Raw genomic sequence first — 26,846 nt, 5'->3', positions numbered from 1 at the left:
GAATCTGACTCCACACCTGAACAGAGTGACGGCATAAGCCCCATTATTGGAGAGATACAAGGGTCACAAATGCATGTGAGAGCCCTACAGCACCCCTTGGCTGGTGGGACACTGTGTCCTGTCCCGAACATGTAAAGAGCTCTTAGCTAATTGCTCTTTGAGTGATTTGTCCTGTGCATTCACTACCTGATGGGTCTGTAACAGCAAGAAACAAGGAAATCCGGGAGCAGGAGCAGACTGTGAAGGTTTAATCTGGGCTCAAATCCAGGTTAAAATGGAACGGCTTTGCCAATGGACTCTTTGTCTACTGTATCCATTGCATTTACAGGTGGACTCCGAAATGTTTCCAAAACCTGTGATAGCACTTCTTTGGGGTGGGTGGAGATGAGGGGAAGGAGAATCTTCTTATCTTTTGCATTCCTCCTCCCTCAGTGGGATCTCAATACACGGCTATTATCACATCTCACACAGGCAGATATTGGCTCCTTGCTGGCTGTAACATCTCCTGATTTTACTCCTGGTCCAAAGAAATAAACTTTCTGATGCACAATCGTTGCTTGCAGGGTTAAAGAGAGCCTATGATTTCAGGACTGGGAACTGTTAGGGGTCTGAGTGTTAGGGATTCGACAATGTTTCATACCAGCTGTATAATGGGACCCCATGTCCTTTAGCATACAATGCTATACGTACAGCAACAATTAGATGCACACACATCTTCAAGAGATACTGGGCCAAACCCTCCGCTAGTGCAAATCAGCAAAGTCGATGGAGCTACTCTGATTTACACCAGCTGAGAATCTGGCCCAAGATACCCAGGATACACTGGGTGTTTTTGGTTCAGGCCCATCTCTAACTAAAATATTTAGATTTCACCCACAGGCCTCAGTTTTGTCACAATACAAGATTGCCAGCCCTCGTGTTGGGAGATCACCTGAGACGCTAGTAGAAGTGTGAAATAAAACAAAAGAACAAATATGCCTCTCTAGATCTAGTTCAAAGATTGCTTTAATTTTCCCACCCTTCTAATGGGACTTCTTAAAAATAATGGATGACATTTGGAATGTGCAAAGACAGTTCCCAGAACAATGGGATCAGCCGCAGGTTATGCGCCTGAGCTGAGTTTTAGTCCCCTTGATTCAGAGGAATTTTTTAATAAGAGTTTATGAAAAGTCTGTGACTTCTGCTAAGTGCAAATCTCTTAGCCACTGCCAGGGGCGGCTCTATGTTTTTTGTCACCCGAAGCACGGCAGTCAGGCGGCCTTCGGCAGCATGCCCGCGGGAGGCCGTTGGTCACGCAGATTCGGCGGCGTTTCTGCGGGTGATCTGCCAGTACCCGCCACCAAATTGCTGCCAAAGCCACGGGACCGGCGGACCTCCCGCAGGCAAGCCGCCAAAGGCTGCCTGACTGCCGCCCTCACGGTGACCGGCGCGCTGCCCCCTGCGGCTTGCCGCCCCAGGCACGCGCTTTCTGCGCTGATGCCTGGAGCCGCCCCTGGCCACTGCTGGGAATACTCTGTGGCATTCCTGAAGCCGCTGCGCACATATCATTTGTGATATCAAACTCCAACAGGTGCAGATCTACTCCGACCCATCAGCACTAGAAAAAAAGATTTCCTTGGCTTTGCTGATGCAAAGAAAAAACAGATGATATAGTCTCACCATGTGATGATAACTCTCTTTCCATTCCACTAGTATCTCTGGAGGATATTAAACAGAAGCTACTGAAGTTAGACATTTTTATATCCGTTGATTCAAATAACTTGCATCCAAGAGTTTTAAAAGAGCTGGCTGAGAAGCTTGCTGGCCCATCAGTGTTGGTTTTTAATATGTCTTGGAGTACTAGGGAAGTTCCAAAAGACTGGAAGAAATCTAATGTTCTGCCAATTTTTAAAAAGGGTAAACAGGTTGACCCAGGTAATTATAGGTCCGTCAGCCTGACATCGATTCTGCACAAGCTAATGGAGTGGCAGATATGGGACTTGCTTAATAAAGAATTAAAGGAGGGTAATGTAATTAGTGCAAATCAACATGAGTTTATGGAAATTAGATCCTGTCAAATTAATTTGATTTTTTTATGGATATTACGAGTTTGGATGATAAAGGTAATAGTGTGGATGCAATATTTAAACTTTTATACGGCATTGGACTTGGTACCACACAACATTATGATTAAAAAACTAGAATAATATTAAATTAACATGGCACACAATAAATGTATTAAAAACTGGCTAACTGATAGATCTCAAAATGTAATTGTGAAGGGGCAATAGTAATCAAGTGGGTTTGTTTCCCGTGGGGTCCCACACGGATGAGTCCTTGGCGTACGCTAATTGACATTTTTATCAACAACCAGGAAGAAAACATAAGATGATCACTGATAAAGTTCACAGGTAACACAAAAATTAGGGAAATGGTAAACAATGAAGAGGACAGGTCACTAGATGATCATGATGGTTCCTTCTGTCTTTCAAGTCTATGAGACACTGATTCAGAGCCATCTGGATTACTTGGTAAATTGGGCGCAAACAAAGAGTATGCACTTTAATATGACTAAATATAAATGTTGGGACCAAGACATAAGTGGCAAGGTCTAGTGGTTGGAACAGCAGTCGGAGTTGGGAGTCAAGCCAAGAGTCAGAACCAGAGTCAGAGTCCAGCCAAGGGTCGGAGCCAGAGGCCAGGTTCAGGAAAGTGGGGTTCAGGAGTCAAGTGAGGAGGCAGCGTCCAATGTAGCAGCCAGGGAGAGCCCTGTTGTGCTGACAACTTCCTGTGCCTCTCTTTGGGTTTACATAGGAAGCCTGACCAATCAGAATTCACAGTGCTCCTCCAATCAGGCCCAGGGAAGCCCTCCCTGATGTAACTTCAGGTTTCATGGTCTGTCCTGCACTAGTCAACTGAGAACTCTATAGTCGCAGGGTCATGACAAATGTATACATCAAGGAACCAAGAATGTAGGCCATAATTACAGGATGGGGGACTGTCTCATGGGAAGCAGGGCCTCTGAAAAAGATGTGGGGGTTGTGGTGGATAATCAGCTGAACATGAGCTCCCCATGTGACACAGCCACCAAAAGAGCTAATGTGATCCTGGGTTACATAAACAGGGGCTCTCAAGTAGGAGCAGAGAGGTTATTTTACCTCTGTATTTGGTGTGACTGCTGCTGGAATCCTGTGTCCAGTTCTAACCTGGTACCCCCAATTCAAGATAGATGTTGATAAATTTGGACAGGGTTCAGACAAGAGCCAAAAGAACAATTAAAGGATTAGAAAAACATGCCTTATAGGGTAGGTCTACACTGCAGTAAAAGGCCAATAGCTGACCCCGACTGTGCAGTGTAGACATTTGGGCTTGGACTGGAACCTGGGCTCTGAATCCCCATGATGGGGAGGGTCTCAGAGCCCAACTTCAGCCCAAGCCCAAACATGTACACTGCAATTTTTAGCCTTAGAGCCCGAGACCTACGAGCTCAAGTCAATTGACCCGGGCTCTGAGACTTGGTGCCGCGGGTTTTTATTGCAATGTAGATGTACCCAAAGTGATAGACTCATAGAGCTCAATTTAGCTTAACAAAGAGAAGATTATGGGGTGACTTGATTACAGTCTGTAAATAGCTACATGAGGAACAAATGTTGAATAATGGGCTCTTCAATCTAGTGTAAGTGGGGGAAGGGTCCCACTATTGTGGGGAACTTTCCTGGCTTATACAGTACCCCAGTGGAATTGGCTAGCGAAATAATCCAACTCCTTTTACGCAGAGACCTGCTTGACCTTCCCTTCCTCTCTCCTGTATAACCCTGACAAGGCTGGGCCCAGGATTCCAGGGGGGCTCGACCCCCCCACTCTGTCGTGGTCACTTAGGACAGGGGCTAGGGTGTCCCCATTCCGGGGTGCTCTCTCCACTCTGGATGCTTCCCTGATCCACTGATCGTTACATACAGTTCAAGGCAAATATAATTTATTAAAGAGCAACCAATTAAAAAAACAAGGAAAAAATGGGAAAGGTTAAAGGAACACACATAACCCCACTCGGGGAAACAGCCGTCTCCAGAATGTCAGGGCAGTTCACAGCCTGTTCCTCACACGTCCCAGGCCACCTTCCCAGGCCCTGGCTGTGCTGCAGGAATGCTGCGGGTTGGACACTTGCTCTGGCGGTGGCCACACGCCTTCAGGCTCTAGGTGGCAGGACCCTTCTTCCCAGCATCAGCCCCGCCGTCAGGGTTATGATCGCCCCACCAAGTCTGGCCCGCAAGGCCGCTTGCCTGGTTGCATCTCCCTGCAGTAGGCCTGCTGTCCAGGGTCCCCCCCTTGCTCTCCCCAGCTGCTCACCGCACCCGGCTCTGGACTGCTCCAGACCCAGCTCCACTTTGCCTCAGCGCTGCTGCTGCTCTGCCTCTAGCTCCCTGGGCGGCCCCTCTGGCTCTGGCCGGTGCAGCCCTGCTCCCCAGATCTCCTTAGCTCTGGCCCAGGCAGCTGCCACATGGAGGACAGGACCCCCGGCCTCCTGACTCCCTCATTAATCTGCCTGCCCTGTCAATCAGGTTGACCTGGAGCGTTGGCCTCCACTCATTGCCCCTGAGGACTGTCAATCTCAGGCTCCTGATTTCTCATTGACCCCTTCCCTTTCTTTTGATACTGGGAGATGGCCAACCAAAAAAACACCCTATGTTTCAAAAAAGAAGCATGCTAAGAAAAAGAAGTTGGAAGACTTTGTTTAAAAGCACCACCTCATGATGCGTATCACAACACGGGAAAGGCTGTACTCACCTCAGAGGTGCATATGAGAGGTGTAGGAATAGTGTTTCTTTTCATCGTGTTCCCATGGGTTAGAAATGAAGACTCACTGTGAACAAAGGGGAGAATAGGATGAGAGGCTCGTGTCCAGTCTGACTGCAGAGCCATATTTGTCCTGGGAAAATGAATACTGGGATCTAAATGATTATAAACCACTACAGCCAAAAAAGGGCCTCTCCGTAACACAGGCGGGATGATGGGGATAGGAAATGGAAATTTGAAACATCTCCAGATATTAAGTAGTCTTGCGTTTATTTTTGGCCAATGAGATACTCATTTTTTGGGGGGGGGTTGCATTCTGTAACTATTCCAGGAAAATAAGGATGAAGAGAAAGCACAACACTCTGAAGACGAGCAGGAAAAGCACAAGGAAAAGATGGGGAAGAAAACTTTGGCAGATGTAATTCAAGAAATGAAAACTTTCCTGTGGAATTCAGAGAAGAAAGAATGTATGGGAAGAACAGCTCAAAGCTGGGGTAGGTTAAATGGCTGAATTTCTTTCTCTCGGTCTTTCTTTTTTTCTTCACTTGTCTGTGAATTTCCCTGCTATGGCGCAGCAGAGCACATGTAATCTAAATCCTAGACCTTTTAAAGGACCCATACTCATATATCTAACAGGTAGCTCAGTAAAGAACTATAAAATGCTAGCAGTGAATGTGCCCATAGAACATACAGCCATGGGGAAGCTACCCCTGTTTTTTCTCCTGTGCCAGAAATCTTATGCTGACATTATGGCTGCACGTTTGCTATGGTGGTAAAAAGATCAGAGATACTGTGATTTTTCTGTTGGTTCCGTGACTTTTCTTTGTGTCTGGGGTTTTAATAAAGCAGAGTTTCCCGAACAGTGGGGCGTGACCCGCCAGTGGGTGGCAGGACGGTTCTAGGTGGATTGCAGGCCTGGTGCAGAGGGGAGACCTCCAGTGGGAGGGGAGTTGGAGAGCAGACCCACCCTGCACCGACTCATCCCTCAATGGCGGCTCCTATCACATGGGGCTGCTCTCCACTGGGTGTTGCAGCCTGGTGCCTGGGGTTGCAGTGCCACTTGGGTTTAGCCTGAGTGCCCTTTGTCACCATGGGTGCAGGGTGGCTGGGCAAAATGTGATTGAGATGCACTGCAAGCCCTCCTCACCAGGCTGGGATTTTTGCAGTGGCGGAACAGAGGGTGTTGCTACAGATGGTCGGGGGCCCCCTGGCAGGGCAAGGAGAAGGAGGCAGTGGAAGAAGGATTTCTGTATATTATTGTTAAAGAGGGATATCTGAATTTTCATACCCAGGACTTACACACCAATTCCCCCTAACTCAGCACTTTTAGTAAATTTCCCATGACTGTTCCATGATTTTTGATAAAAAATCCTGTGACAAATCTGCAGGCTTGGTGACCATACAGTAGGGCTAAGTAAATCTAGGACTCATAACAGAGAGCACGTACTGCAGGAGATGTCCGAGGCTGAGTGATTTTACTTAGAGTGAACCAAAGATCTGCTCCGCAATATCCGTGCATCCCAGTGGACATCAATGGGTCTCCTTCTGAGCGTACACTCGTATAAGTCAAGTGTAACGCCAGTTAATGGAGTTACACTGGTGTAAAAGACAGCATAAATGAGATCCTAATCAGGTGCGGATGAGTTGCACTGGTGTAACTGAAGCAGGATTTGGCCCTGCACATGCCCCATACTCCCTTCCTTTCATCTGGCAAATTGAGACCAACACAATCAGCTTGGTGCAGCTTTAAGGCCAATCGCTGCGGTCAGTTAAACGGGTCCTGGACACCAGAGTTGGACCTTTGTGTTTTAATAGCAATTTTCCACACTAGCATTAAAACCACAAAGAATTAGACAAGAAATAAATCTCCAATGGCATCGGCGAGGGGATGGGAATGAATTTTTAATCCATTATTCATATAATGGATTCCCTGGTAACTGGGAGAGCCATTGCACTGTATTAGGCAACCATGTCTTTAAACCAGAGCTCCATTCTCTCTGGAGCTAGCCTCTCCAGATCACGGCTGATGGGGGCAGGGATGTGCTCCTGGAGGCCAACCCAGCATCTCTCATAAGCACTGAAGTCACCAAGGGAAAACATTTAAACCAGGCTGCATTTTGGTGATGTTTGTTGCACTTCCATGTAGCTTCATTCTGGTTTAAGAACACTGCCCCTTCCTCCCCTTCCCTCTGGGGGGGCTGCACACTTAGATGGCACTCACCCTGATCATGGTTGAGCACTACTTGGGTTTGTAAGTGCACCACTGGCCAGTGACGGGTCTAACTGGCCATTTTCACATTCTGTTCACAGTGACAGAGCACGCCATTTAGGTGAAATAAGGAGACGCGTAGGGCTTTTCTGATGAGCATGTCATTCCCACGAATGACTGGATCAACTCCGTGTGCGTCTTTGTGGCTTAGCATGTAAAATGGTGCCCAGATGTCCCAGAGAAGGGTGACCCTGGATTAGATTAGATCAATATGCAGACTGTGGAGTCCTTTGGTAGGTGTATTGCCATTGAGAGACCAGACCCAATTCGCCTCACATTTACAGGAGCATAAAAGAAGAGCAGCTCCTTTGGCTTTGGTGGCATTTCCCCGATGTTTAACTGATGGAAGCCAGAGGAGACTCCCGAAGTCTCTACTCTCCCAAAGCCGCTTCCTGCCCTGGGCTCAAACCCAACCAGAGTGAATCAGAATTACACACCGAGGGTCAGATACTAGCAGCGAAGCCAGTGAGATGCAAAGTCAAGACCTGATCGACACTCTTCTGCCCATCCCTTCGCGTTTAGTGCTTTGGAGGAGCTAAATAAATCAGTGACATCCCTCACATGGGTGTGGGAAGCAGGGTCTGGCTCAAAAGCTAGGATTTTGTTTTGAGAGCCTTTTCCATGGCCTTTAAAACTTATACTCTGGGCAAACCATGTGCAACTGGCTATAAACAGGCACTGGAGGGTGGTAGGCTGAGAACGCCTGCCACTCATCCAGTCCCATAAGTACTGCAGCTGCGTTCCTATGTTCAATCGTTACAGCACTCGGATTGCGAGGGACGTTTGTGGTGCTGTTTTCCTAGACTTAAACAACTCATTCACGAGCATGAAAATGGTTGTGCCTGAATCTCAAGTTATGAGCACTTATGCACTGGAGTAATCACTTTTGCACTGCAGGTAACTCTGGCTTTATGCCAGCAGAATACGGACAATCATGTTCTTAGTCAATTTCCAAAGTAGGAAAACGAGCCCAGACAATGTGATGCCCGGCACCGCATTCAAACAAGCAAAGGACAGACATTTTGGCGGCACTGAGCATTTGGCAACGGTAATGAGCCAACAAGTCTTGCAACTTGTTTGCTTCTGCCAAGTTTTCAGCGTCTCCTGCAAAGTCCACAGTGAGTGGCTTCATATAAGCCAAGAGACCTGTTGTGGGAAATCAGATGAAGCAAGAGAAAACAGGGAGTGATTTACAGAAGCTGCAAACGCTACCCAGCCAATGCACGGAGTGCCAAAGAATCTGTGGTTAGTCAAGTATCACAGGGGTAGCTATGTTAGTCTGTATCCACAAAAACAACAAAGAGTCTAGTGGCACCTTAAAGACTAACAGATTTATTTGGGCATAAATCTGTTAGTCTTTAAGGTGCCACCAGACTCTTCGTTGCTTTTGTGGTTAGTCAATGATCATCATTATATTGTTTCTTTGGCCCTGTCAGTCCCAGGATATTAGAGAGACAAGGTGGATAAGGTAATATCTTTTATGGGCCCACTTCTGTTGGTGAGAGAGACAAGCTTTCAAGTTTACACAGAGCTCTGGGAGGTGTCACAGCTAAATACAATGTGGAACAGATTGTTTAGCATATGTAGTTAACACATATTTCAAGGGACCAATCAAGGTGAAGGGGCCCGTTAACACCTCTTTAGTCCTGGGGGCACAGGCGCCAACTTCTCATGGCACCAGTGGGTGCTCGCGCCCTCCTGGCCCCGCCCTGACTCCACCCCTGTCCTGCCCCTGTCCCACCCCCATTCCAACCCCTTCCCCAAAGTCCCCACCCCAACTCTGCCCCCTCCCTGCCCCTATTGGACCCCTCCCCAAATCCCCACCCCGGCCCTGCCTCCTCCCCTGAGCATGCCGCGCTCTCCCTCCTCCCCCCTCCCTCCCAGGCTTGCCGCGTGAAACAGCTGTTTTGCGGCCGGCAAGCGCTGGGAGCAAGGGAGGAAAAGCGGCCACATGTCACGCTCAGGGGAGGAGATGGAGGTGGAGAGGAGGCGGGTGTTGATTATTGTAACAGTGGAGATATGTCTGCAGATTTTGCATCTGTTGTTCGGGCAGGGTCTGGTGCTGCTTTGAGTTGTTGTGTCCTGGTCTGAGGGGAACTTGCATCTGATGATGAGCTTGGAGAGGCTGGGGGGTTGTTTGAAGGCCAAAAGAGGGGGTTCAGGAAATATTTCTTTCAGGATGTGGTCTCCATCAAGTATGGGTGGTGGTTGTTTAATGATACCTCATATGGGTTCTAGTGTGGGGTGGTAGGTGAAGATCGCTAGGGGTGTGCGTTTGGAGGGAGTTTTATTTCCGTATTGAAGCAGGTTCTCTCAGGGTATTTGGGTGGCATTACAGTGTTATCACATAATACATGTGTTGTTCTGGCCATGCATGGAGCCTGGTTTTGTCGTTCCTGTGGCAGATATAAAATCAAGCAAAAATCTCTTGTGTGTTCCACATCCAGACTGTGGACTAACTGAAGTCCAGGAGAGACAGTCTTCAAAGCATCTAGAGATGATTTTACCCAGGTCCCATGTGTGCTGGGCCAGGGCTTATAGGTGGGTTGAGTCATTCTGTGTAGATACCCAGTCAGGACGGATGCATTGACTGAAGCTGCAAGTTCTTACTGTGTCTCAGTGTGAATTAACTCAAAGCTCCAGTGAGTCTTGAAGCATCACTCACTTTCTGAAAATTTTCAAAGCAGTGGTGCTGGCTCCTCCGGTCAAAATCTTTATTTAATAATGCTGGATTGCCTCCTCTTCCCATCATGAATGCACTCGAGGGGTTGAATATGTAATAAATTATCCAAACATCTTAATAACAATGGTTCTAGAACCCAACCATGCTTAAACTATTCTTGACATTCACGTATTTCTTTTCTAGACCAATACATTTATTTGGTCCTCAGCCTCCCAGTGCTGTACAACCTTTCTGCTCACACAAGCAGGCTGAATAGGTTTTTCCGGAGCAGGGCATGTGAGCACCTAACAAGGCATCACACTTTTAAAATGAAGGTGCCTCATAATGAAGGCTAAACGAGGAATCGGCCTAAACTTTCATAGCGTGCATAACGACCAGCTGAAAGGAAGGGAGTATTCCAGGTCCAGCACGGCTTCCCAGTGGGTACATGATGATGAAGGCAGATGAGCCGATCTTCAAAGAGTCCATTTTTTTTTATAAGCATTCCTCGTTCCTGAACGGCAGGTAGCACTGGATGGTTTGCTGGCTGTTGTGCGTTACGGCGAGGAGTTGCAAGAGTCCAGGCTAGTTCTGTGATACTAGTCTGCACAGCGTTTCCCAAAGCAAAACTGAATAATAATCATCATCATTAAAATAATAAAAACCTAGCAGTGTTATGATCCAAATGGGCAGAGTCGGCGTAGGAATTACAGTGGCTGCATGATCAGACGCACCAGGCAGGGTTAGGACAGCAAGATAAACTGGGAGCGTAGGCCTAAAACCATCCACTCATCCCCTCAGGTGGAAGAGCCTGCGGGGGATGGGGTGGGGTGTCAGTCACTTGGCTTCAGCTCTGACGCACTCCACTGATGTCAGTGCAGTCGCCTGGGTGTGCAGCCAGGTAACTGGGAGGAGAATCAGGCTCACAGGAGTCCACCATTGATGGTGGTGACCAGATATCCTCATAAAATCGGGACTGTCCCGATATTTAACCCCTTGTCCCGCATTCCGATCAATGTACGATCGGGACGCCATTTGTCCTGATATTCAGGTAAGGAGGCGAGCGGGAGGGAGGCGCTGAGGGAAAAATTGCAGCCAAGCTCCTCCCTCTTCACCTCCTTTTCTTCCCCTCCCCACAGCACGCCGTGTCCCCGCTCCTTCCCCCCCCCCAGCGCTTCCCGCCACCTAACAGCTGTTTGGCAGCGCTTAGCGCTTTCCAGGAGGGAGGAGGAAGGAGCGGGGACGCGGCGTGCTCAGGGGAGGAGGTGGAGAAGAGTCAGGGCAAGGGCGGGGACTTGGGGGGAGGGGATGGAATGGGGGCGGAGTGAGGGCGGATGCTTGGGCGGGAAGAGGCGGAGGTGGGTGAGCACCCATCCGGCAGAGGGGAAGTCAGCGCCATAGGGGTTAGTGGCGGGTGGGGAGGGTGAAGAGGTGAGTGAGAGGTGGGCGGGTGGGGGGGTGAGAAGGGATGCAGCAAACCAGCAGGGGGCTGGGGGATGAGGAAGGGCACAGTGGGGGGGCTGAGCGGGGAGGGGGCAGGACCTGGGACAGAGAGAGGGTAGAGCCTGGGAGGAGCAGGGATGGACTGTGGATGGGGCTGGCGGCACCCCAGTGTGTCTCAATATTTTAGTGTTGTGATCTGGTCACCCTAGTGGAGTGACTGGATTCACCCCGTGTAACCAAGAGCAGAATCTGGCCTGTGGTGTTCCTGGGTCATTGCCCCCCTTTGGAGAAGAGGCCATGAGAAGGCACCATGGCTCCCTACCAGCGTGGCTGTGCTGAGAGCTTGTGGGGGACATCATGAGGTAACTGGTTACTCACTGGGCCCCCTCCTGCCTGATGACGCAGATCCCATCAGCCCCTCTCTCAGCAGCCACGCAGTAGGGTGGAAGCTACCACACAGACATCTGTCCCTCCCGCCCCCGCCCCCCCTGCAGCTTCCTGCCCCACCCACCCAGGATTTCTGTGATTTTACTCCTCTCCAGCTCAGAGGACCTTCTACGGTGGCTGTTGAATGGCTCTGTCCTCTCCAGGGGTTAATTCTTTGTCTCTGCAGTACTCCCAGAAAGAAAGCCAGGAATTCTGTGCAGGTCTCCCCCATGGCTGGAGCGTGCTCTCTGTTCCAGAACCCAGAGCTTAAGCATAGCTTCCTCCAGGAGGGCCCTGGATTCCAGAGGTCCAGAGATTCCCCCAATCTCAGCTCCCCTGTAGCCCCCCTGCACTGTAGCCCCCCTGCTGAGCCCCTGTTCAGTCCTCCGTTGAATTTTCCTTTCCATTTAGTTCCCATCACTAACAATTCCACCAAACATAAACACCTAGAGAATGCGAGGTGAAAGTGCACATCTGTGTTCTCACGGCTTGTTCTACAAACAGAATCACGGCTCTCCTGGGAAATGGTTGTGTTATGGTTTCACTTTATTTTCTGAAGTGCTGGTTTTTATTCATAGGCTTTATTCTCCCAAGACAACCCCAACCGTCAGTCTGGTCCTGGAAAAAAACCCAATAACAACTGTTCTCTGGACACTGGGCTTGTGAAATAGCCAAATGTAAAGCGTAGTTCGGAGCAGCTGTATTTCTAGTCTATGTTATTTGCGTTGTTCCCTGGCCATTCGGTTCCTGCTGTCGAACAGCTGATGGTGGGATTTGTGGGGATGGATAGGGAGGCAATTTTCCTATCTGTGGAGTTTTCCTAAGGAATTCAAAATGTGTTAGAGGCTGGCTATTCATTGCCTCTTGTCTAGAACCTCAGTGTTGTAATTCAGAGAGGGGCTTAAGCTGCTGTGGGTGGGATCTGGGTTCAGTTTGATCCAGTTTAGGCATGTGGATACTTAGATCCTGTTTAGACCCATCTCTGACTGTAATGGGCCAGGCCATGAATTGTGGCTAATGCTCAGAATCTGAACTTTCCCTGCACCCAGAAGGATTCAGATTTGTGGTTTGTGTGGGCCACTTGCAGATAGTGGCTGGCTGGGAAGTACAGGCTGATCCAAACTTTCCCAAAGTTTGAGGGTGTTTGGATTGGGGAAAGTCGCTTCTCTGATTAAAGACGCCCGTCAGAGTTAGCAAATTCCATATGCAAAGAAGGGTGATCGGGCCTGTCTTTTGTGAGGGTGGAAGTGCTGCAACTGTGCTAACAGCGACATGTCCTCTGTGTCTTGCAGGCTTGATCTTATTCTTTTACCTCATTTTTTACATGTTTCTGGCTGGGATGTTCTCCTTTTGTATGTATGGCTTGCTGCTCACTCTGAGCCCCTACACGCCTACGTACAGGGACAGAGTCTCGCCGCCAGGTAAGCACTGCAACTCAGCCATTCCCTGACTGCCCTCCGAGCCCCATGCTGACCTAAGACTGTACGAACAGTCTCAGTAGCCACCTACACGGAAGTTCTGTCTTTGCGGCTCCTGGAAGTGCATTAGTTAGGTAGCTGCCGTTCCATTTCCTCGACAGAGAAATCTAACATGAGAGTCCGTAGAGCAGATTAAAACTGCCCATTTCTGGTCATGCCCGGAGCAGTCTTTTCAAAGGTAAGGAGCATCAAGAAGAGCCTGCCGGAGTGATATGTGTTCACATGGAAGGATGCAGCCAAACAGAAAGTGGTTGTGTCCCTGAGACCTTGCGGAATGTTAATTTTCCACATTGGGTCAGATTCTTGGCTGGCGTAAAGCAAGGCAGCGCCACTGCCCTGCATTTGCCCCAGCTTGAAGATCTGCCCCACTGTGTTTCAATGGCCAGAGTCCTGGCCTCTCCTGTTAGAAGCGGAGGATTCACGTCCATTTCTAGAAGCTCAGTAAAATGATTAGTAATTTATATTGTAAGTTCCTGGAGGCAGGAAGTGTACTTACACTTACTGTATGTTTGCACAATGTCAAGCCCACAGTCAGCAAACAGTCACTATGATTATTATAATCAATTATGATACAGAATATATATGCTGATATAATGGTGTCATGAATGATACTAGAGGTCTTCAAGTCAAATGATCTCTCAAGAAGGTGCAATCCTCTAAAATACCCTAACATGAAGTATCCATTCTAATTTACTCTCAAGACGTACAAACCTAACATTCACATGACAGGCGATTAGTAGAATGATTGTTCAGTTCAACTGATGCCTCTTTAAACTGAAGTCTTAAAGGTGAAACCAAAGCAAAAAAAAAAAAAAAATGTTTTGGCCTTTTTACATCTTTTTTGGTAAAATGGAAGCACTGTTTAAATCATTTTTTAAAATATATTTTTCCTGCTTGTCTGTTTCCATTTGAAACACCAGGTGTCCTTGCTTTCATAGAATATCAGGGTTGGAAGGGACCTCAGGAAGTCATCTAGTCCAACCTCCTGCTCAAAAGAGGACCACTCCCCAAACAGATTATTACCCCAGTTCCCTAAATGGCCCCCTCAAGGATTGAACTCACCAACCCTGGGTTTAGTAGGCCAATGCTCAAACCACACTGAGCTATCCCTCCCCTTGCCTGGCTGAGATCTTTGGGGACCATGAACAGGTACATCCCCAAAAGGCTTGATTCTTCTCTCACTTTTGCTGTGGTAAATCAGAAGGCACCTCCTTGAAGTCAATGGAGTTACTCTGGTGTAAAACAAATTAGAGGAAAATCAGCCTCTCAGTCTTAAACCCTCCCCATGAAATCAGGTGGTAGCTTAAATTCATTTGCTAACTCACAAGGCAGCACTGTAATTTTTTTATGTACTTCTACAGCTAGGGTTACCATATTTCCACGAACAAAAAAGAGGACACTGGGGGGGGGGGGGGGAAAGCCCCGCCCTAGCCCCGCCCCATCCACTCCCTCCCACTTCCCACCCCCTGACTGCTCCCCTCAGAACCCCAACCCCCCCTGCTTCTTGTCCCCTGACTGTCCCCTGCTGAGAACCCCCTACCCTAACTGCCCCCCCCCCCAGGACCCTACCTGTCCCCTGACTGCCCTGACCCTTATCCACTCGCATGGGTGGCAGGGTTGTAGAAATTTTGGTGGTGCCCAGAACCCCCCACCCCACCTGCCTAAGGCTCTGGGAGGGGGGTTGGGTGGGGGGAGGAGGTCTGGGGTGCAGGTCCTGGGCTGGGGATTAGGGTGCAGGAGGGGTGCAGGTTCTGGGATAGAGTTTGGGTGCTGGGTGCAGGCTCCGGGCTGGGGCAGGGGGTGGGTGTGCAGGAGGGGGTGAGGGGTGCAGGCTCTGGGATGGAGTTTGGGGGTGAGAGGCGGTGCAAAGGGAGGGGGTGCAGGCTTTAGGAGGAAGTTTGAGGGCAGGAGGGGGTGTGTGGGAAGAGGGAGGGGGATTGGGAGGGAGTTTGGGGATAGGAGGGGATGCAGGGGTGAGGGCTGTGGGTCTGGGGATGAGGGGTTCATGATGCAGGAGGGGGCTCAGGGATGGAGCAGAGGATTAGGGTGTGTGGGGATGAAGGCTGGGGGGTTTGGGGTGTTGGAGAGGCTCAGGGCTAGGGTGGAAGGGCAGGGTAAGGGCAGCCTGTCTTCCCATTAGTGGATGGGGGCACTAGGACCCAGGGGCAGCAGACAGCAGTTGTCTGCATGTACTGCCAGAGCCAGCAGGCAGACAGTGAGGGGGGACCCACCGAGGGGGGAATGCACGGAGGGGGGGTGGCAGGTGGAGGCTGGGGACCCATCCAACACTCCCCCACTCCCTGACTGCCCCCCCCACTCCTCTTACCATTCTGGCTCCACGTGGGTCAGTTTGTGTGTTACACAGGACTACAGAGAGAGGGAGGGGGGAGCAGGGGAGGGCTCTGGCTGCTGGAGGCCAATGGGAGTGGGTCAATCGGCCTAGCCGCCCAATCAGCAGCCACACTCTGCATGGAAGGGAGGGAGGGAGGCGAGGGAGAAAAAAAACCCCGGACATTTTAACCTTGTTACCAATTCCTCCCGGACGGCTATTTAGAGACGCAAAAGCCGGACATGTCCGGGGAAATACGGACGGATGGTAACCCTATCTACAGCACCTAACACAACAGGACAGAACCTGGTTGTGGCCCTGTGACGGGGTTCACTGACCACTGCAGCGCCTCCTGCTGGCTGTCCCGGGGATTAGCTCTTCTAGCCAGTGCGCCCTGTTCTGGTGGTATCTCACTGACATCACTTCTGCTCCAAGGCCCATGTCACTCCCAAGACCGCAGCATCCTCTTCATGACACAGCCCTCCAGCTGTGTCATGCTCTGTTCTCCTCCTTCTGGGGGAACTGCAGTCCTCTGTCCAGCCACTTCCCTCAGTGGCAACTGCAGCCAATTGTCTGGCTATTTCCTCAGTGGCAAGGAGTGGGGGGGGGACCTGGGCTCGCCCACTACACCGGGTCCCAGCCAAGGACTCAGTAGATGTGTGTCCCCACTGCTGTGTCCCCACTGACTCCTTAATTCATTTCCCTGGGCCACTTCCCTGCGGCTCCCAGCACCCTCTTCACCCTCAGTGAAGGTCCCGCCGCTGAAGACCCAGAGCGCCGCCCCGTCAGTAAAAGCGCCGCAGTGGGTGGTGCCTTTTTATTTTCTGCTCCCCCTGTTCCCTCCACCTGGCTACGCCCCTGACCCTTACCTCAGGCCCTCAGCCTCCGAATCCCTGCAGCTGACCAGGAGCCATCTTTAGCTCCCCCTGGATGCTGCTAGCAGCACTTCTTTGTCCAGTGTGCTAGTTTTCTTCTGCAAGGCAGCCAGTTTTCCCTCCTCGAGCTCCAGGGAGCAACTAGAACTGCTCTGCCCTGCAGCCCTTCTTATATGGGCCTGCCCGGCCCTGATTGGCTGCTCCTTGCAGCCTCCCTAGGGCCCTCTCTAATTGGCTGCCTCCTGCGCAGCCTACCTAGGGCTCTATTAACCCCTTATGGGCCAGTATTGGGCAGATGCCCCATCACAGGCCCTTAGGTGCTACCACAATATAAATGCTTAATAAATATGGCTCCATGTTTGTCACAGATTCTGTGACTTTCCGTGACCTCTGTGACTTCTGCAGTGGCTGGTGCATCTGGCCCGGGGGCCACTGAGCAGCTCGGGCAAGCCCCTGGGCCAGGCGCACTGCCTGCTGTTGGGGCAGTCTCAGGCTCCCCCACGTCCCAGAAGCAGGAGTTTGGGTGTGGGGGGGCACAGGGCTAGAGGTTGGGGTGTGGGGTGGTGCTTACCTGGAGGGGGCTCCCCGGAGGGGTGACAGCAGCTCCCCTCCCTCATCTCCTAGCTCCATGTGCTGCCTCCGTCCGCAGGCACCGCCCCCGCAGCTCCCATTAGCCGCAGTTCCCAGCCAATGGGAGCTGGAGAACCGGGGCTTGGGGCAGAGGCAGCACGTGGAGCTGGGGTCGCTACTTCCCAGGAGTCGGGTAGGACAGGGAGCCTGCCCCAGCCCCCCAACCCTCCTCAACCACCTGTGGCACCCCCCCGGGCCACGTCTCCCCCCACAAGCACTGGGGGTGACCCCCCTGGGCCGCACCCCCCCAGGACCTGTGGCACCTCCCCCAGGCCGTCCCCCCCAGCACCTGTGGCGCCCCCAGGGCCGCCCTCCCGAGCCCCCCACCTCCCAAGTTTTAGTCGGGGGTATATAGTAAAAGTCCTGGACAGGTCACGGGCCGTGAATTTTTGTTTACTGCCCGTGACCTGTCTGTGACTTTCACAAAAAAGACCCGTGACTAAAACGAAGCCTTATAAATAAATAATGAAATAATGCAATGTTAAATAATAAATATTGATCTGCATTACCCAAATTAACCCCTTGGACATACATACCTGAGCCAACAGAATCTCCATGACTGGTTAATACAACAAGGGCCTTTTTTTATTTACCAGGAGTAATGATTAGACCATACTTACATGGATTTACCATCGCCTTCAATGTCTCCGAACCCAGCACATGGACACCTTATGTGAACAGCATGCATCACTTCCTACAAGGTAAACTGGTTGGAGCTTTATAAAAAGCAAAGTCTGTATATAACTTTGTTCTAGTAGCTTTTATGTTACCTTCTCTAAACAGTAAAAAGCCCTCCAGGCACTGGGCAACATGAATGAGGTGGTGCCCACCCCTACATCATGTAAGCTAAACTGGTGTCGATAGCTCAGTGACATTTGCAAAAGAGCTGATGTTATAGAGGCTCTAGGAGATGACAATGAGCATGTCCAAGTCTGGGCAGGGCTGAATAGGAAATGGGGTGGGGAGGGCATGCCCCTCTCTAATGATTTCTCCTGCAACATCCTGCAATTCACTTTGGCAGCTTCCTCGGCGTGAAATGAACCTGGGCGTTCACTCCTCTCGCGCCCGGGTTTTTCTTTCACTTCCAAGTTTTCAGTGCTGCTTTTCGCTCCTGCCTGGGCATCCTGCTGACAACGCACAGGCCTCGTCTCCCTGCAGATGGCCCCCCATTGACAAAACAAACTGCACGGAAACAAACCATGTGGGACCCCCAGAAGGATGGGAGAATAGGCCAGGGAAAGGCTTGCCAGCATCACAAGCCCACCGTTTGGAAGGGCTTGACTCTGCTCCTTAGTAGACTGCAGAGCAGCAAGTCCAACCCCTTTGCTTTCAGTTGCCATTGCAATAAATAGGAATGTAGTCTGAAGAAAAGGTGAAGCCAAGCCAAGCCAAACCATAAAAACCCATGTTCCTACTTCCACAGCCATTCATCCATTTTTCAGGCTGAAGAAGCGAAGGGCTGTTTCCGCAGGTGCTCCTCGTACAAAACTCCCATTGGGAGGGGCTGGAATGTAAACGGGAGAGGAGTGAATGTCTAGGCTCTATTTCCAGCCCTGCCATTGACTAAGGTCCCAATCCTATGAAGATTTCTGCATGTACTTAGCTTTAGGTGCCACGAGTAGAGGTCCCACTGAAGTGAACAGGACTGAAGTTAAGCACACGCATAAGTCTTTACAGATCAAGTCCCAAATGTATAATCTTGACACGAGAGCCCATCACTTGGTGCCTCAGTTTCCCCACCACTAAAGCAAGGGTTGTGCTCTGCTGAACCGAGTATTAAATCTTGTCTTTTGGGAAGGGATTTTCCAACTCCCTCTGGTGCCTTTGACAATTGCAGCCTTGATGTTTGGATAGCTTGTGATAGTGCGAAAAGCATTAACCAGCAGCTCTTGGTTCACCTTAGCTTATGATGACAACGTTCAAGAGGAAAAGAACATTGAGTGCCCAGCAGGCCAATACTTTGTTCAAGATGGCGCGGAAAGCGAAGAGAAGAAAGCCTGCCAGTTCAAGCGATCACAACTGCAGAACTGTTCTGGGATTGAGGATCCCACGTTTGGCTACTCTACAGGCCAGCCATGCATCTTGCTGAAGATGAATCGGGTACCGAAAAAGCCAGTCATTTTAATTCCCTCCTTGGGTAGTACTATAAATTAATTATTACGCTGGGTTTGAAACTAGGTTAATTCTCTGAGCCAGTAAAATCAGCTCCCCATATCAGGTGGAAAACAGCAGCACCATTCCCAGGCGGAGACAATCCATCAAAGAAAATTTGCAAAGCCCCCTGTAACTTGATTTGGTCAAGAAATAGGCAACAGGAAATTAATTCTTTGCTGGGATTTCTTTCCTGGTATTAAGTTATTTTCTGAGGTCATGTCCCATATGCTGCTCTCTTTATAATTGTGCATTTTTAAAGAACAATGCATAATCTGAAATCTTCAAATATCATAGAATCAAAGGGTTTGTTGCTGGCAAAATAAATGTAGAGATAATTCCTCAGCTGCTTGGAAAAGCTCTTGAAGAACTAGGGGTTGGCCTTTTGATTGTGATCAGTGTAGTAATTTTCAATACATATGCTTCTATTTGTCTATCAAGCAGGGGTCAAGCAGCCATTTGAGGAAACAGCAAAAATTGGTTGCCTAGCAGATCTGGCTCTTTTTTTAAAAGGGTGATCATCATACTGGAAAACTTTCAGAAATGTTTAAAGTGATGTCTTTTGGGGGTGGGAGCCCTACATGCAGATTTCATTGTATAGCCTCAATTTGAAGGGGCAGAGAGTCCTTTGGCCTTCTCCATTCCTGAGTTCTGGGGACTCACAAGTGGGCATGTGCACCCCCTTTGAAGTGAATGACATAATTTGCTGATGGCAGAAAGTGCCTCCAAGATAACTTGAATTCATATGCAATATGATCAGATAAATAAGCTTAAGATGGAGAGAGCGAAACCTCTGGAGTGGGCAGGTGATATTGGATGGGTATCACAGGCCAGGCTTCGCATCTCATAGAAGCATGAATGGCTTTTCTTTTCGTAGATCATAGGCTATCGACCTGGCTATGGGACACCTGTGAGCGTGAACTGTGCCGTTCAGGTAATTCTTTCATGTGTCTCCAGTGTTATTTGCAGAAAGGGCCTTACCCCCTTCCCCCTCTCCCTGTTGGTGATGAATTGCAATGGAGTTACACCTGGGATGACTTTGGCCCAAAATGTTTCACCAGCCCTGGCGTTGAGAACATTGTAGGGCCCACTGACTGAGTGAGGGCTGCAGGTTTGTAAAGCTCTGTGAAGGTGGACAGTGCTAAGAATTATCCTGCGCCTCTCCCTTTGGGGCCTGATCCTGTGTGAGCTGCCAAACACCTCTTGGGGAATGCTGAGCCCTTCCAGCGTCCAGTGACGCCAGTAGCAGAGGGTGCTTGGCTCCGCCCCTCCTAGGAGCAGGTCCGTAGACAGAGAGGGACTGAGACTGCCCCCGCTCTGTCCATGCCCCAGCACCCAGGGCCTGGGCAAGACTATCACTGGCTTCAGATGGAGTTAGACCAGGCCCTTAGCTAGTAATGAGGAGGCAGTGAAGCATGGAGACTGATTTATAGGAGGCAAACATGACCTTTGTCTTGCTGGTTATGGTGCACTTGTTCTCTGACGTATTCCAGCAGCAGCTGGTTCTATTAGTAAACGTGTTCTGTATAAAGAGGTGACAAAATACCTAGTCCCTTTGTGCTGGGGCTCTCCAGAGGTGCCCGCCACAGCCCCATTGTGTTGTTGATCTGAGGGGAGCTGTACTGTACTGCCTGACTACACACCTGCCTATTTTTAATCACAGAAAGGCAATGAAAGTGCTCTTAAATCAGTGGACTTCTATCCAGGCAATGGAACATTTGATCTCATGTACTATCCCTACTATGGCAAACTCACTCACGTAAGTAGAAACTCGGTGGCTAATGCTCTATTGGCTTCCCTTTAATCCCTCCTCGGAGAAAGAGAGGGACGGGGTAGTTGTTTGCAAAGTGCGCCTGTTTGGAAAGCACAACCCAGCAGGGAGGCACTGTGAACTAGTAGTCAGTGGGGGCTGGCAGTTAGGACTCCTGTGTTGTATTTCTGGCTCTGACACTGACTCGCTGTGTGAGCGCCTTGTGTGCCTCAGTTTCCCCATCTGTAAAATGGGCATAATAATATTTATCAGGGGCTCAGTCATGTTCAGTGTGCTGACAGCAGTAGTGCCATAGACTGACATTTTCCAAAGTGGCCACTGATTTGGGGTGGCTTGGCTTTAGGACGCCCAACTTGGAATGTGTAGGGCCTGTTTCTTAGTGGGGACCAACATGCTCAAGTTGGGCAGACAAACACTGAGCTACCCCAAATCAGTGACCACTTTTGAAAAGGTCGACCCTAGTTTGTAATGGGCCTATTTACATCTGGAGTACTGTGTCCCGTTCTGGGCACCACATTTCAGGAAAGATGTGAACAAATTGGAGAAAGTCCAGAGCAACTAAAATGATTAAAGGTCTAGAAAACATGACCTATGAGGAAAGATTGAAAAAATTGGGTTTGTTTAGTCTGGAGAAGAGAAGACTGAGAGGGGACATGATAATTTTCAAGTACATAAAAGGTGGTTACAAGGAGGGGGGGTGAAAAAAATATTCTCCTTAACCTCTGAGGATAGGAAAAGAAGCAATGGGCTTAAATTGCTGCAAGGGAGGTTTAGGTTGGACATTAGGAAAAAATTCCTGTCAGGTAAGCACTGGAACAAATTGCCAAAAGAGGTTGTGGAATCTCTGTCATTGGAGGTTTTTAAGAATAGGTTAGACAAAGCCCTGATAGAAATGGGCTAGTTATTACTTAGTCTTGCCTTGAGTGCAGGGGACTGTACTAGATGACCTAGTGAGGTCCCTTCCAGTCCTACACGTCTATGATTCTATTTTCAGGATTGGGCACAGGGTGGTTTAGGTGAGCAGAACACATTCAAAATAAGAGTTCAGACTGAGATGTGGGGGCAATAAAATTCCCATTGTCAAAACAGATGTAATGTATGTGAGGGCAAATAACAGCTCCCTTGTGAAACGTGAGCTGAATGCCCCGACCCTTGGTTTCTCAGGAGCACGTACATTGGGCACACCGATCGCAAGGAGCAGGACTATTTTTCTTTATTATTATTGTAGACAAAGGAGCAACAGTTTAAAGCGGCAGAGAGTATTTTATAATCTCGTTAGCCTCCCCTACTTATCACGGCTTCTGGCTTCAATAGTAACAAATCAACGCGCGAGGAATATATTAGAGAACTCAAATGTGTCCCCCTCATTTTCAAACAGACTGGGTCAGATCCTCAGTCTGGTGCAAATCAGCTTAGCTTCCCTGGTCCTTGTGGAGTCCAATTGACACCACCGCAGGATCAGGCCCGTTTTTCTGAACACTATTCCACTGGCTGTGGCACAGAGTATTTGATGTTTTTCCTACCCTCTCAACTGTTGTGCTTATCCAGTGTCTCTCTTTTTCAGGTCAACTACACCTCCCCCCTGGTGGCTCTGCACTTCACAGATGTGAAGAAGAATGATTTTGTCCCCATTCAGTGCAGGCTGAATGGGGAAGGAATTGTGAATGATGTGACTAATGATCGTTTCCTGGGCCGAATCACCTTTACACTCAACATCAGAATGTAGCCCACGCAAACATTCACCAAGCACTTTTTTTAACTCTTTGTGGCAATCAGGTGCTTTTTCCACTCCACCTTTTAAACATAACGTCAGAATAGAGCACCACTTCTGTTAGGGAAACAGACACATGGTTTCCGATGCAACTGAGACATGTCTTTATTGGATTTTTTATATATATAGCTAGAAACAACCGCCATGTAATATAGACTGAGGAGCTACATTTTTAAAATGTAAATGCCTAACAAATCTTATTGGCAGTATAGATCCAGTCTTGTAACTACAGGTAGAGGGCCCTGGTCAAACATTTCAATATTGATTTTAAATACTTACAGGACATTTTAATACGATTTTCATAGGATCACTTCAAAAGAAACATTCCTGACCCTATATTTTACTTTTTATCATATTTTTAAGTACATTTCCCAGGTAGAAACTACATGACTCAGTAGTGTAGGGGACTCCCACAGTCTTTTGGGTTACATGTGTAAAACCAATAAAAATAAAGTAAAATGGCCCATCTCAGAATTCCTGGAACCCAGGAGCCCTGACACTGTGGCTGGGGACATCAGCCCAACTCAGCACAGCAGCATTTGCAGTGGTAGCTTCAACCATGTCTTGATACATGTAAGATACTGGCTGCAATTGGAAAAAGGAAGCCATAATAAGGAATAATTGTCATTTATGAATCTTTAGGACTGTTCCCTCCACCTTTGAGCTGAGGATAAACACATTCCCCCCTCCCCTCTTTAATACACTCCTTCCCCTCTCTCCGCATGGCTCTTTGAATCCACCAGACTGACAGGAGCTTCTCTCTCTTAGACCCCCAGCATGTCAGACTGGCAGGAAGAGATTGCTAGGAAACAAGGGTCTCCTTCCACCCAGCCCAGAGCTGGGAACTGAAGCTCTCTGTATAGCCATGCAGAGTACAGCTCACTGCCCCCAAACTTTTCAAATCCTTCATCCCTCAGTGCCCAAAAGATCACAGTGATAACGTCCTTAAAAGCCAGAGAGTTGTGAGAGAACATGTAGCCATTTCTCTTTATGGGTGAAATTAACAGTGTGATCTCATTCTTGATGTACTGTGTGGGATTTTTGTGTGACTGGCCAGTTGGTTAACCAGGCACTATCACTTCAGCATTCAGAATTCTCACAATAATTCGTTTCACCCACAGCTGTTTAGATCAACCTCACGGAAGTTGAAATTGAAATGTTTCTTTTGTTGTGCTTGCACCCCCTGATTTATCATTGCAAGAGTGCTGGGCTAGGCAGTTTGTTTATATGGGGTTGCTTGGGAGTACACGACTGTCAATGTTGCTTTGTTACTTTAGGATTGATCAAGAGTGCTGGGCTACGACCTTTGGTTTGTTAGTGCAGGGCTTATCATGAATGCTGCGCCCCGCTACTGGTATTTTTAAAAGAAAGTTCGGCCCTATACAGTTACTGTAAAAATGATGTGTGGGGTGGAGGGGTGGGGTGGGGGGGGGGGGAGGGATTCCAATTCATTCACTGATTTCTGTTTGCAAGATAAAAGAGAAATGGGTATTTTTGTCTGACACTCCTGCAAATTCACATTGAACTCTGACCCTTCAGCTGAGTCTTTTCATTTTGCACACCTGTGTAACCCTATTGTCTTCAGATCATGCTCATAATGACACCTGTGCAACCCTGTTAACCTTAAGTGGGCTAACAGCCTTCCTCCCTTAGTTCTCACCCTGTTTTACTAATTGGGGCTCTTTCTTCTGGTAAATCTGTGCCATACATGACAGAGGAATTTACCACTGGGATTCTCTCCCCCTCAGTATTCCTAGGATATGTACTGATGTATTACAGAGTGACTTACAGATCTGGCTCCTCTCCCACTTCTGTTTCAGCATGATGAGAAAGAGAGATTTTGGCTCAGGTAATATGGGACTGCATAGGCAGCAATGCCCAATGTTTCCCTCTCTGCCTGTGATGCTCTAGAAACGGAGTCCAAGTTTGGTAGCGCTCTTGCAGAAGCTGGGTACATTCTTAGCTCAGAGTTTCCAAGTTTGAGAAACGTGGTCACTTTGAGACAGAGAGTCTTAAAAGAACCTTTGTGACATTACACCCGGCCCAGAGGATCCCATCACTTACCCCCCGCTGTCCTCACAGGAAGATTTCACATGGATTTGAAGCCTTCACTGCAGGTGAAGAGGGCTGAATGGGCTCTTCCTGGGCTGCATGAGTGCTGTTCCTGGAAACTAGCTGGGAATCGTTCTGCAAGCCAGCACAACAGCTCCTACAGGCTACATGGAAGTCATTGGGTTCCTAGATTGGCCAGAAGAATCACTGCAATATGGGGTTAAGTACTTCCTCTTCCCCATCTCCTGCACAGAAGCTTAAGGACTGGATGTCTGGGCTTCTTACTTGGCTACGAGCAGGTTGTGTATGCTCTATGCACGTGAGGAAATATTTCTTTGCTCATTCCGATCACCTTCTCACACCAGCAATTGGAGCTTGATTATTGCCAGCATCTGTTGCTGTGACAATTTACCCATCCCTCCTTTTTCAACCATTAGTCTTAATTTAATATACTTTATAGCCATCCACCTGTCAGTGTGGTTGGAGTACCCACCCTGGGAACAGGGCATGGCCTTCACTACAGCCACCTGTACAGTACAGGCCACCCTTGTTACAGCAATACAACATATTATTGAATGAGTTTGCACTGTCTCCATTTCACTGGCCCCCATTTAGGAATGATTTTTTTTTAAAAAATGTGTACAGTCTATGGTATGTGTGATGAATGGAATCACTCAGCCCATTTTCTTAGGTCCAGACTTTACAGGCTTGAGGCGGTACCTGGAGCAGACTTGTTGGGGGGCTTATTTTTTTATCCTTTTACTTTCCTGGTTCTTTTTGCATGAACAGAGAGCAACAATACCTGAAGTTTGACGATGCAAACAATTTGATGTTTATTGGGGTGAACTTTTAGCAAGCATGATTTTAGTTTTTTTTCTTAGTGTTTCCCTTTTCAGCTTTGATATCATAGAGCCTTGCCTGGGTCTGTTTTTATTTCCTGTTTCTATTCCCCCCTGCCCCCAGCGAAACATGATTTCAATTTCCCCACCCCCATTTCCTGTTCCTATTCTCCTCCCCACCCCTCCCCTAAATCTTCCCTTTCTCTGGAGGTGATAGGAATATCAGAACAGGATTGTATTTTTAACAGCCCAATAGCACCTTATTTCAATGTGACTAGTTGGGAATGTAAGAATGTGACCATACACCTCCCAGTTTATGGCTGGCCTCTAGTGCTTAGCCAAAGGCTTAGCCTAAGAACAGGGCCTCAAACTGTCACAGTAAAAAAAGGCCCTTACACAAACAGACAGTAATTTTATTTCTCTCTTTTATACCTTTATAACTAGCTAAGTAATAAAAATGCACCTAGATTCTTAAAGTAGAGGCCTTTGCAAACAGGACTAAATATCTATATCCTAAACAAGGCTAGTTGACTCCAGTTACTGAGTTTTGAGCTTTATAACTGGGCTCTCACCCCTATTTTTTTTTTTTTTTAAACACAATAAATCTCTTGTGGGCAGAGAGTGGGATTTAATCATAATGGGACAAAATCACCCGAGGTGTAATTTCATTAGTTTTCCAGGCAGAAGACAGACCATCGGGTGATACTAACTTTGACCAAAGTTTTCAAACCTGGGGGTTTAAACACTTAAATCCACATTCGGACATCTAAATATGCGCACCCACAACTCCGAAGACATCAACTGGAGTTATGGGTGCTCAGCACCTCTAAAAGTCAAGGAACTTACATGTCTAAATATTTATCCATATAGATACCTAGCTTTAGTACTTACATGTGAAAATGGTGGCCTCTCTGCCATCCTCTAAATATGCAGAATTACTTCAATCACTTACATTTAGTGAGGCATCTGTCAATAACCCACATCAATTTAGGGTAGTTGACAGGTCAGGACAAGACTTTTCAAGGCAAGAATATTAGAAACTTCCCCCAGTATTTGAAGATGAAGCTGTGTTCTCTGTACATCCCAGGCTTCCAAGAGTAATAAAGATTCAGCCATCAGAATTTTATTGGCAATTGTGTTGACATGTGAACACATTTTATAATTGCTGCACGTTTTGCTGGTAAGCTAAAAAGACTGGACTCATGTCTAGGGCTCACTCCTGCCAAGTGGAGAGCCCTGCTGATTAACTTCAATAGGAATTGAAGGGCTCAGAAGTTTGAAGTGCCAGGGCCATAGAGAGCACATACACAGAAGTCTCTTTTCATCCATAATCACATGCTAAAGTCCTTTTCTTCTTTATATTAAAAATATAACAGC

The 26,846-nt window shown here is 48.4% G+C and overlaps 1 protein-coding gene across 3 annotated transcripts in view; it reads left to right on the top strand.

Moving 5' to 3' along the window:
• ATP1B4 (ATPase Na+/K+ transporting family member beta 4) overlaps positions 1-25,256 on the top strand; it is a 34,147-nt gene extending 8,891 nt beyond the window's left edge. For 2 of the 3 annotated variants that reach the window (XM_042851085.2, XM_005307433.5), the window contains exons 3-9: positions 5,105-5,267; positions 12,866-12,994; positions 17,482-17,586; positions 18,789-18,985; positions 19,914-19,970; positions 20,700-20,795; positions 22,372-25,256. In XM_042851085.2, coding sequence (XP_042707019.1) covers positions 5,105-5,267; positions 12,866-12,994; positions 17,482-17,586; positions 18,789-18,985; positions 19,914-19,970; positions 20,700-20,795; positions 22,372-22,533 — 909 coding nt within the window. In that variant the 3' untranslated portion in view covers positions 22,534-25,256. The remainder of the gene's footprint in view (positions 1-5,104; positions 5,268-12,865; positions 12,995-17,481; positions 17,587-18,788; positions 18,986-19,913; positions 19,971-20,699; positions 20,796-22,371) is intronic. The other variant, XM_065556650.1, reaches the window with a different exon arrangement.
• Positions 25,257-26,846: the final 1,590 nt, after the last annotated feature.

The sequence above is a fragment of the Chrysemys picta genome, chromosome 9, assembly GCF_011386835.1.
Source record: "Chrysemys picta bellii isolate R12L10 chromosome 9, ASM1138683v2, whole genome shotgun sequence".
NCBI lineage: Eukaryota > Metazoa > Chordata > Testudines > Emydidae > Chrysemys > Chrysemys picta.
Note: the sequence above shows the minus strand (reverse complement) of the source record. Positions and strands in the feature narration are given on the sequence as shown.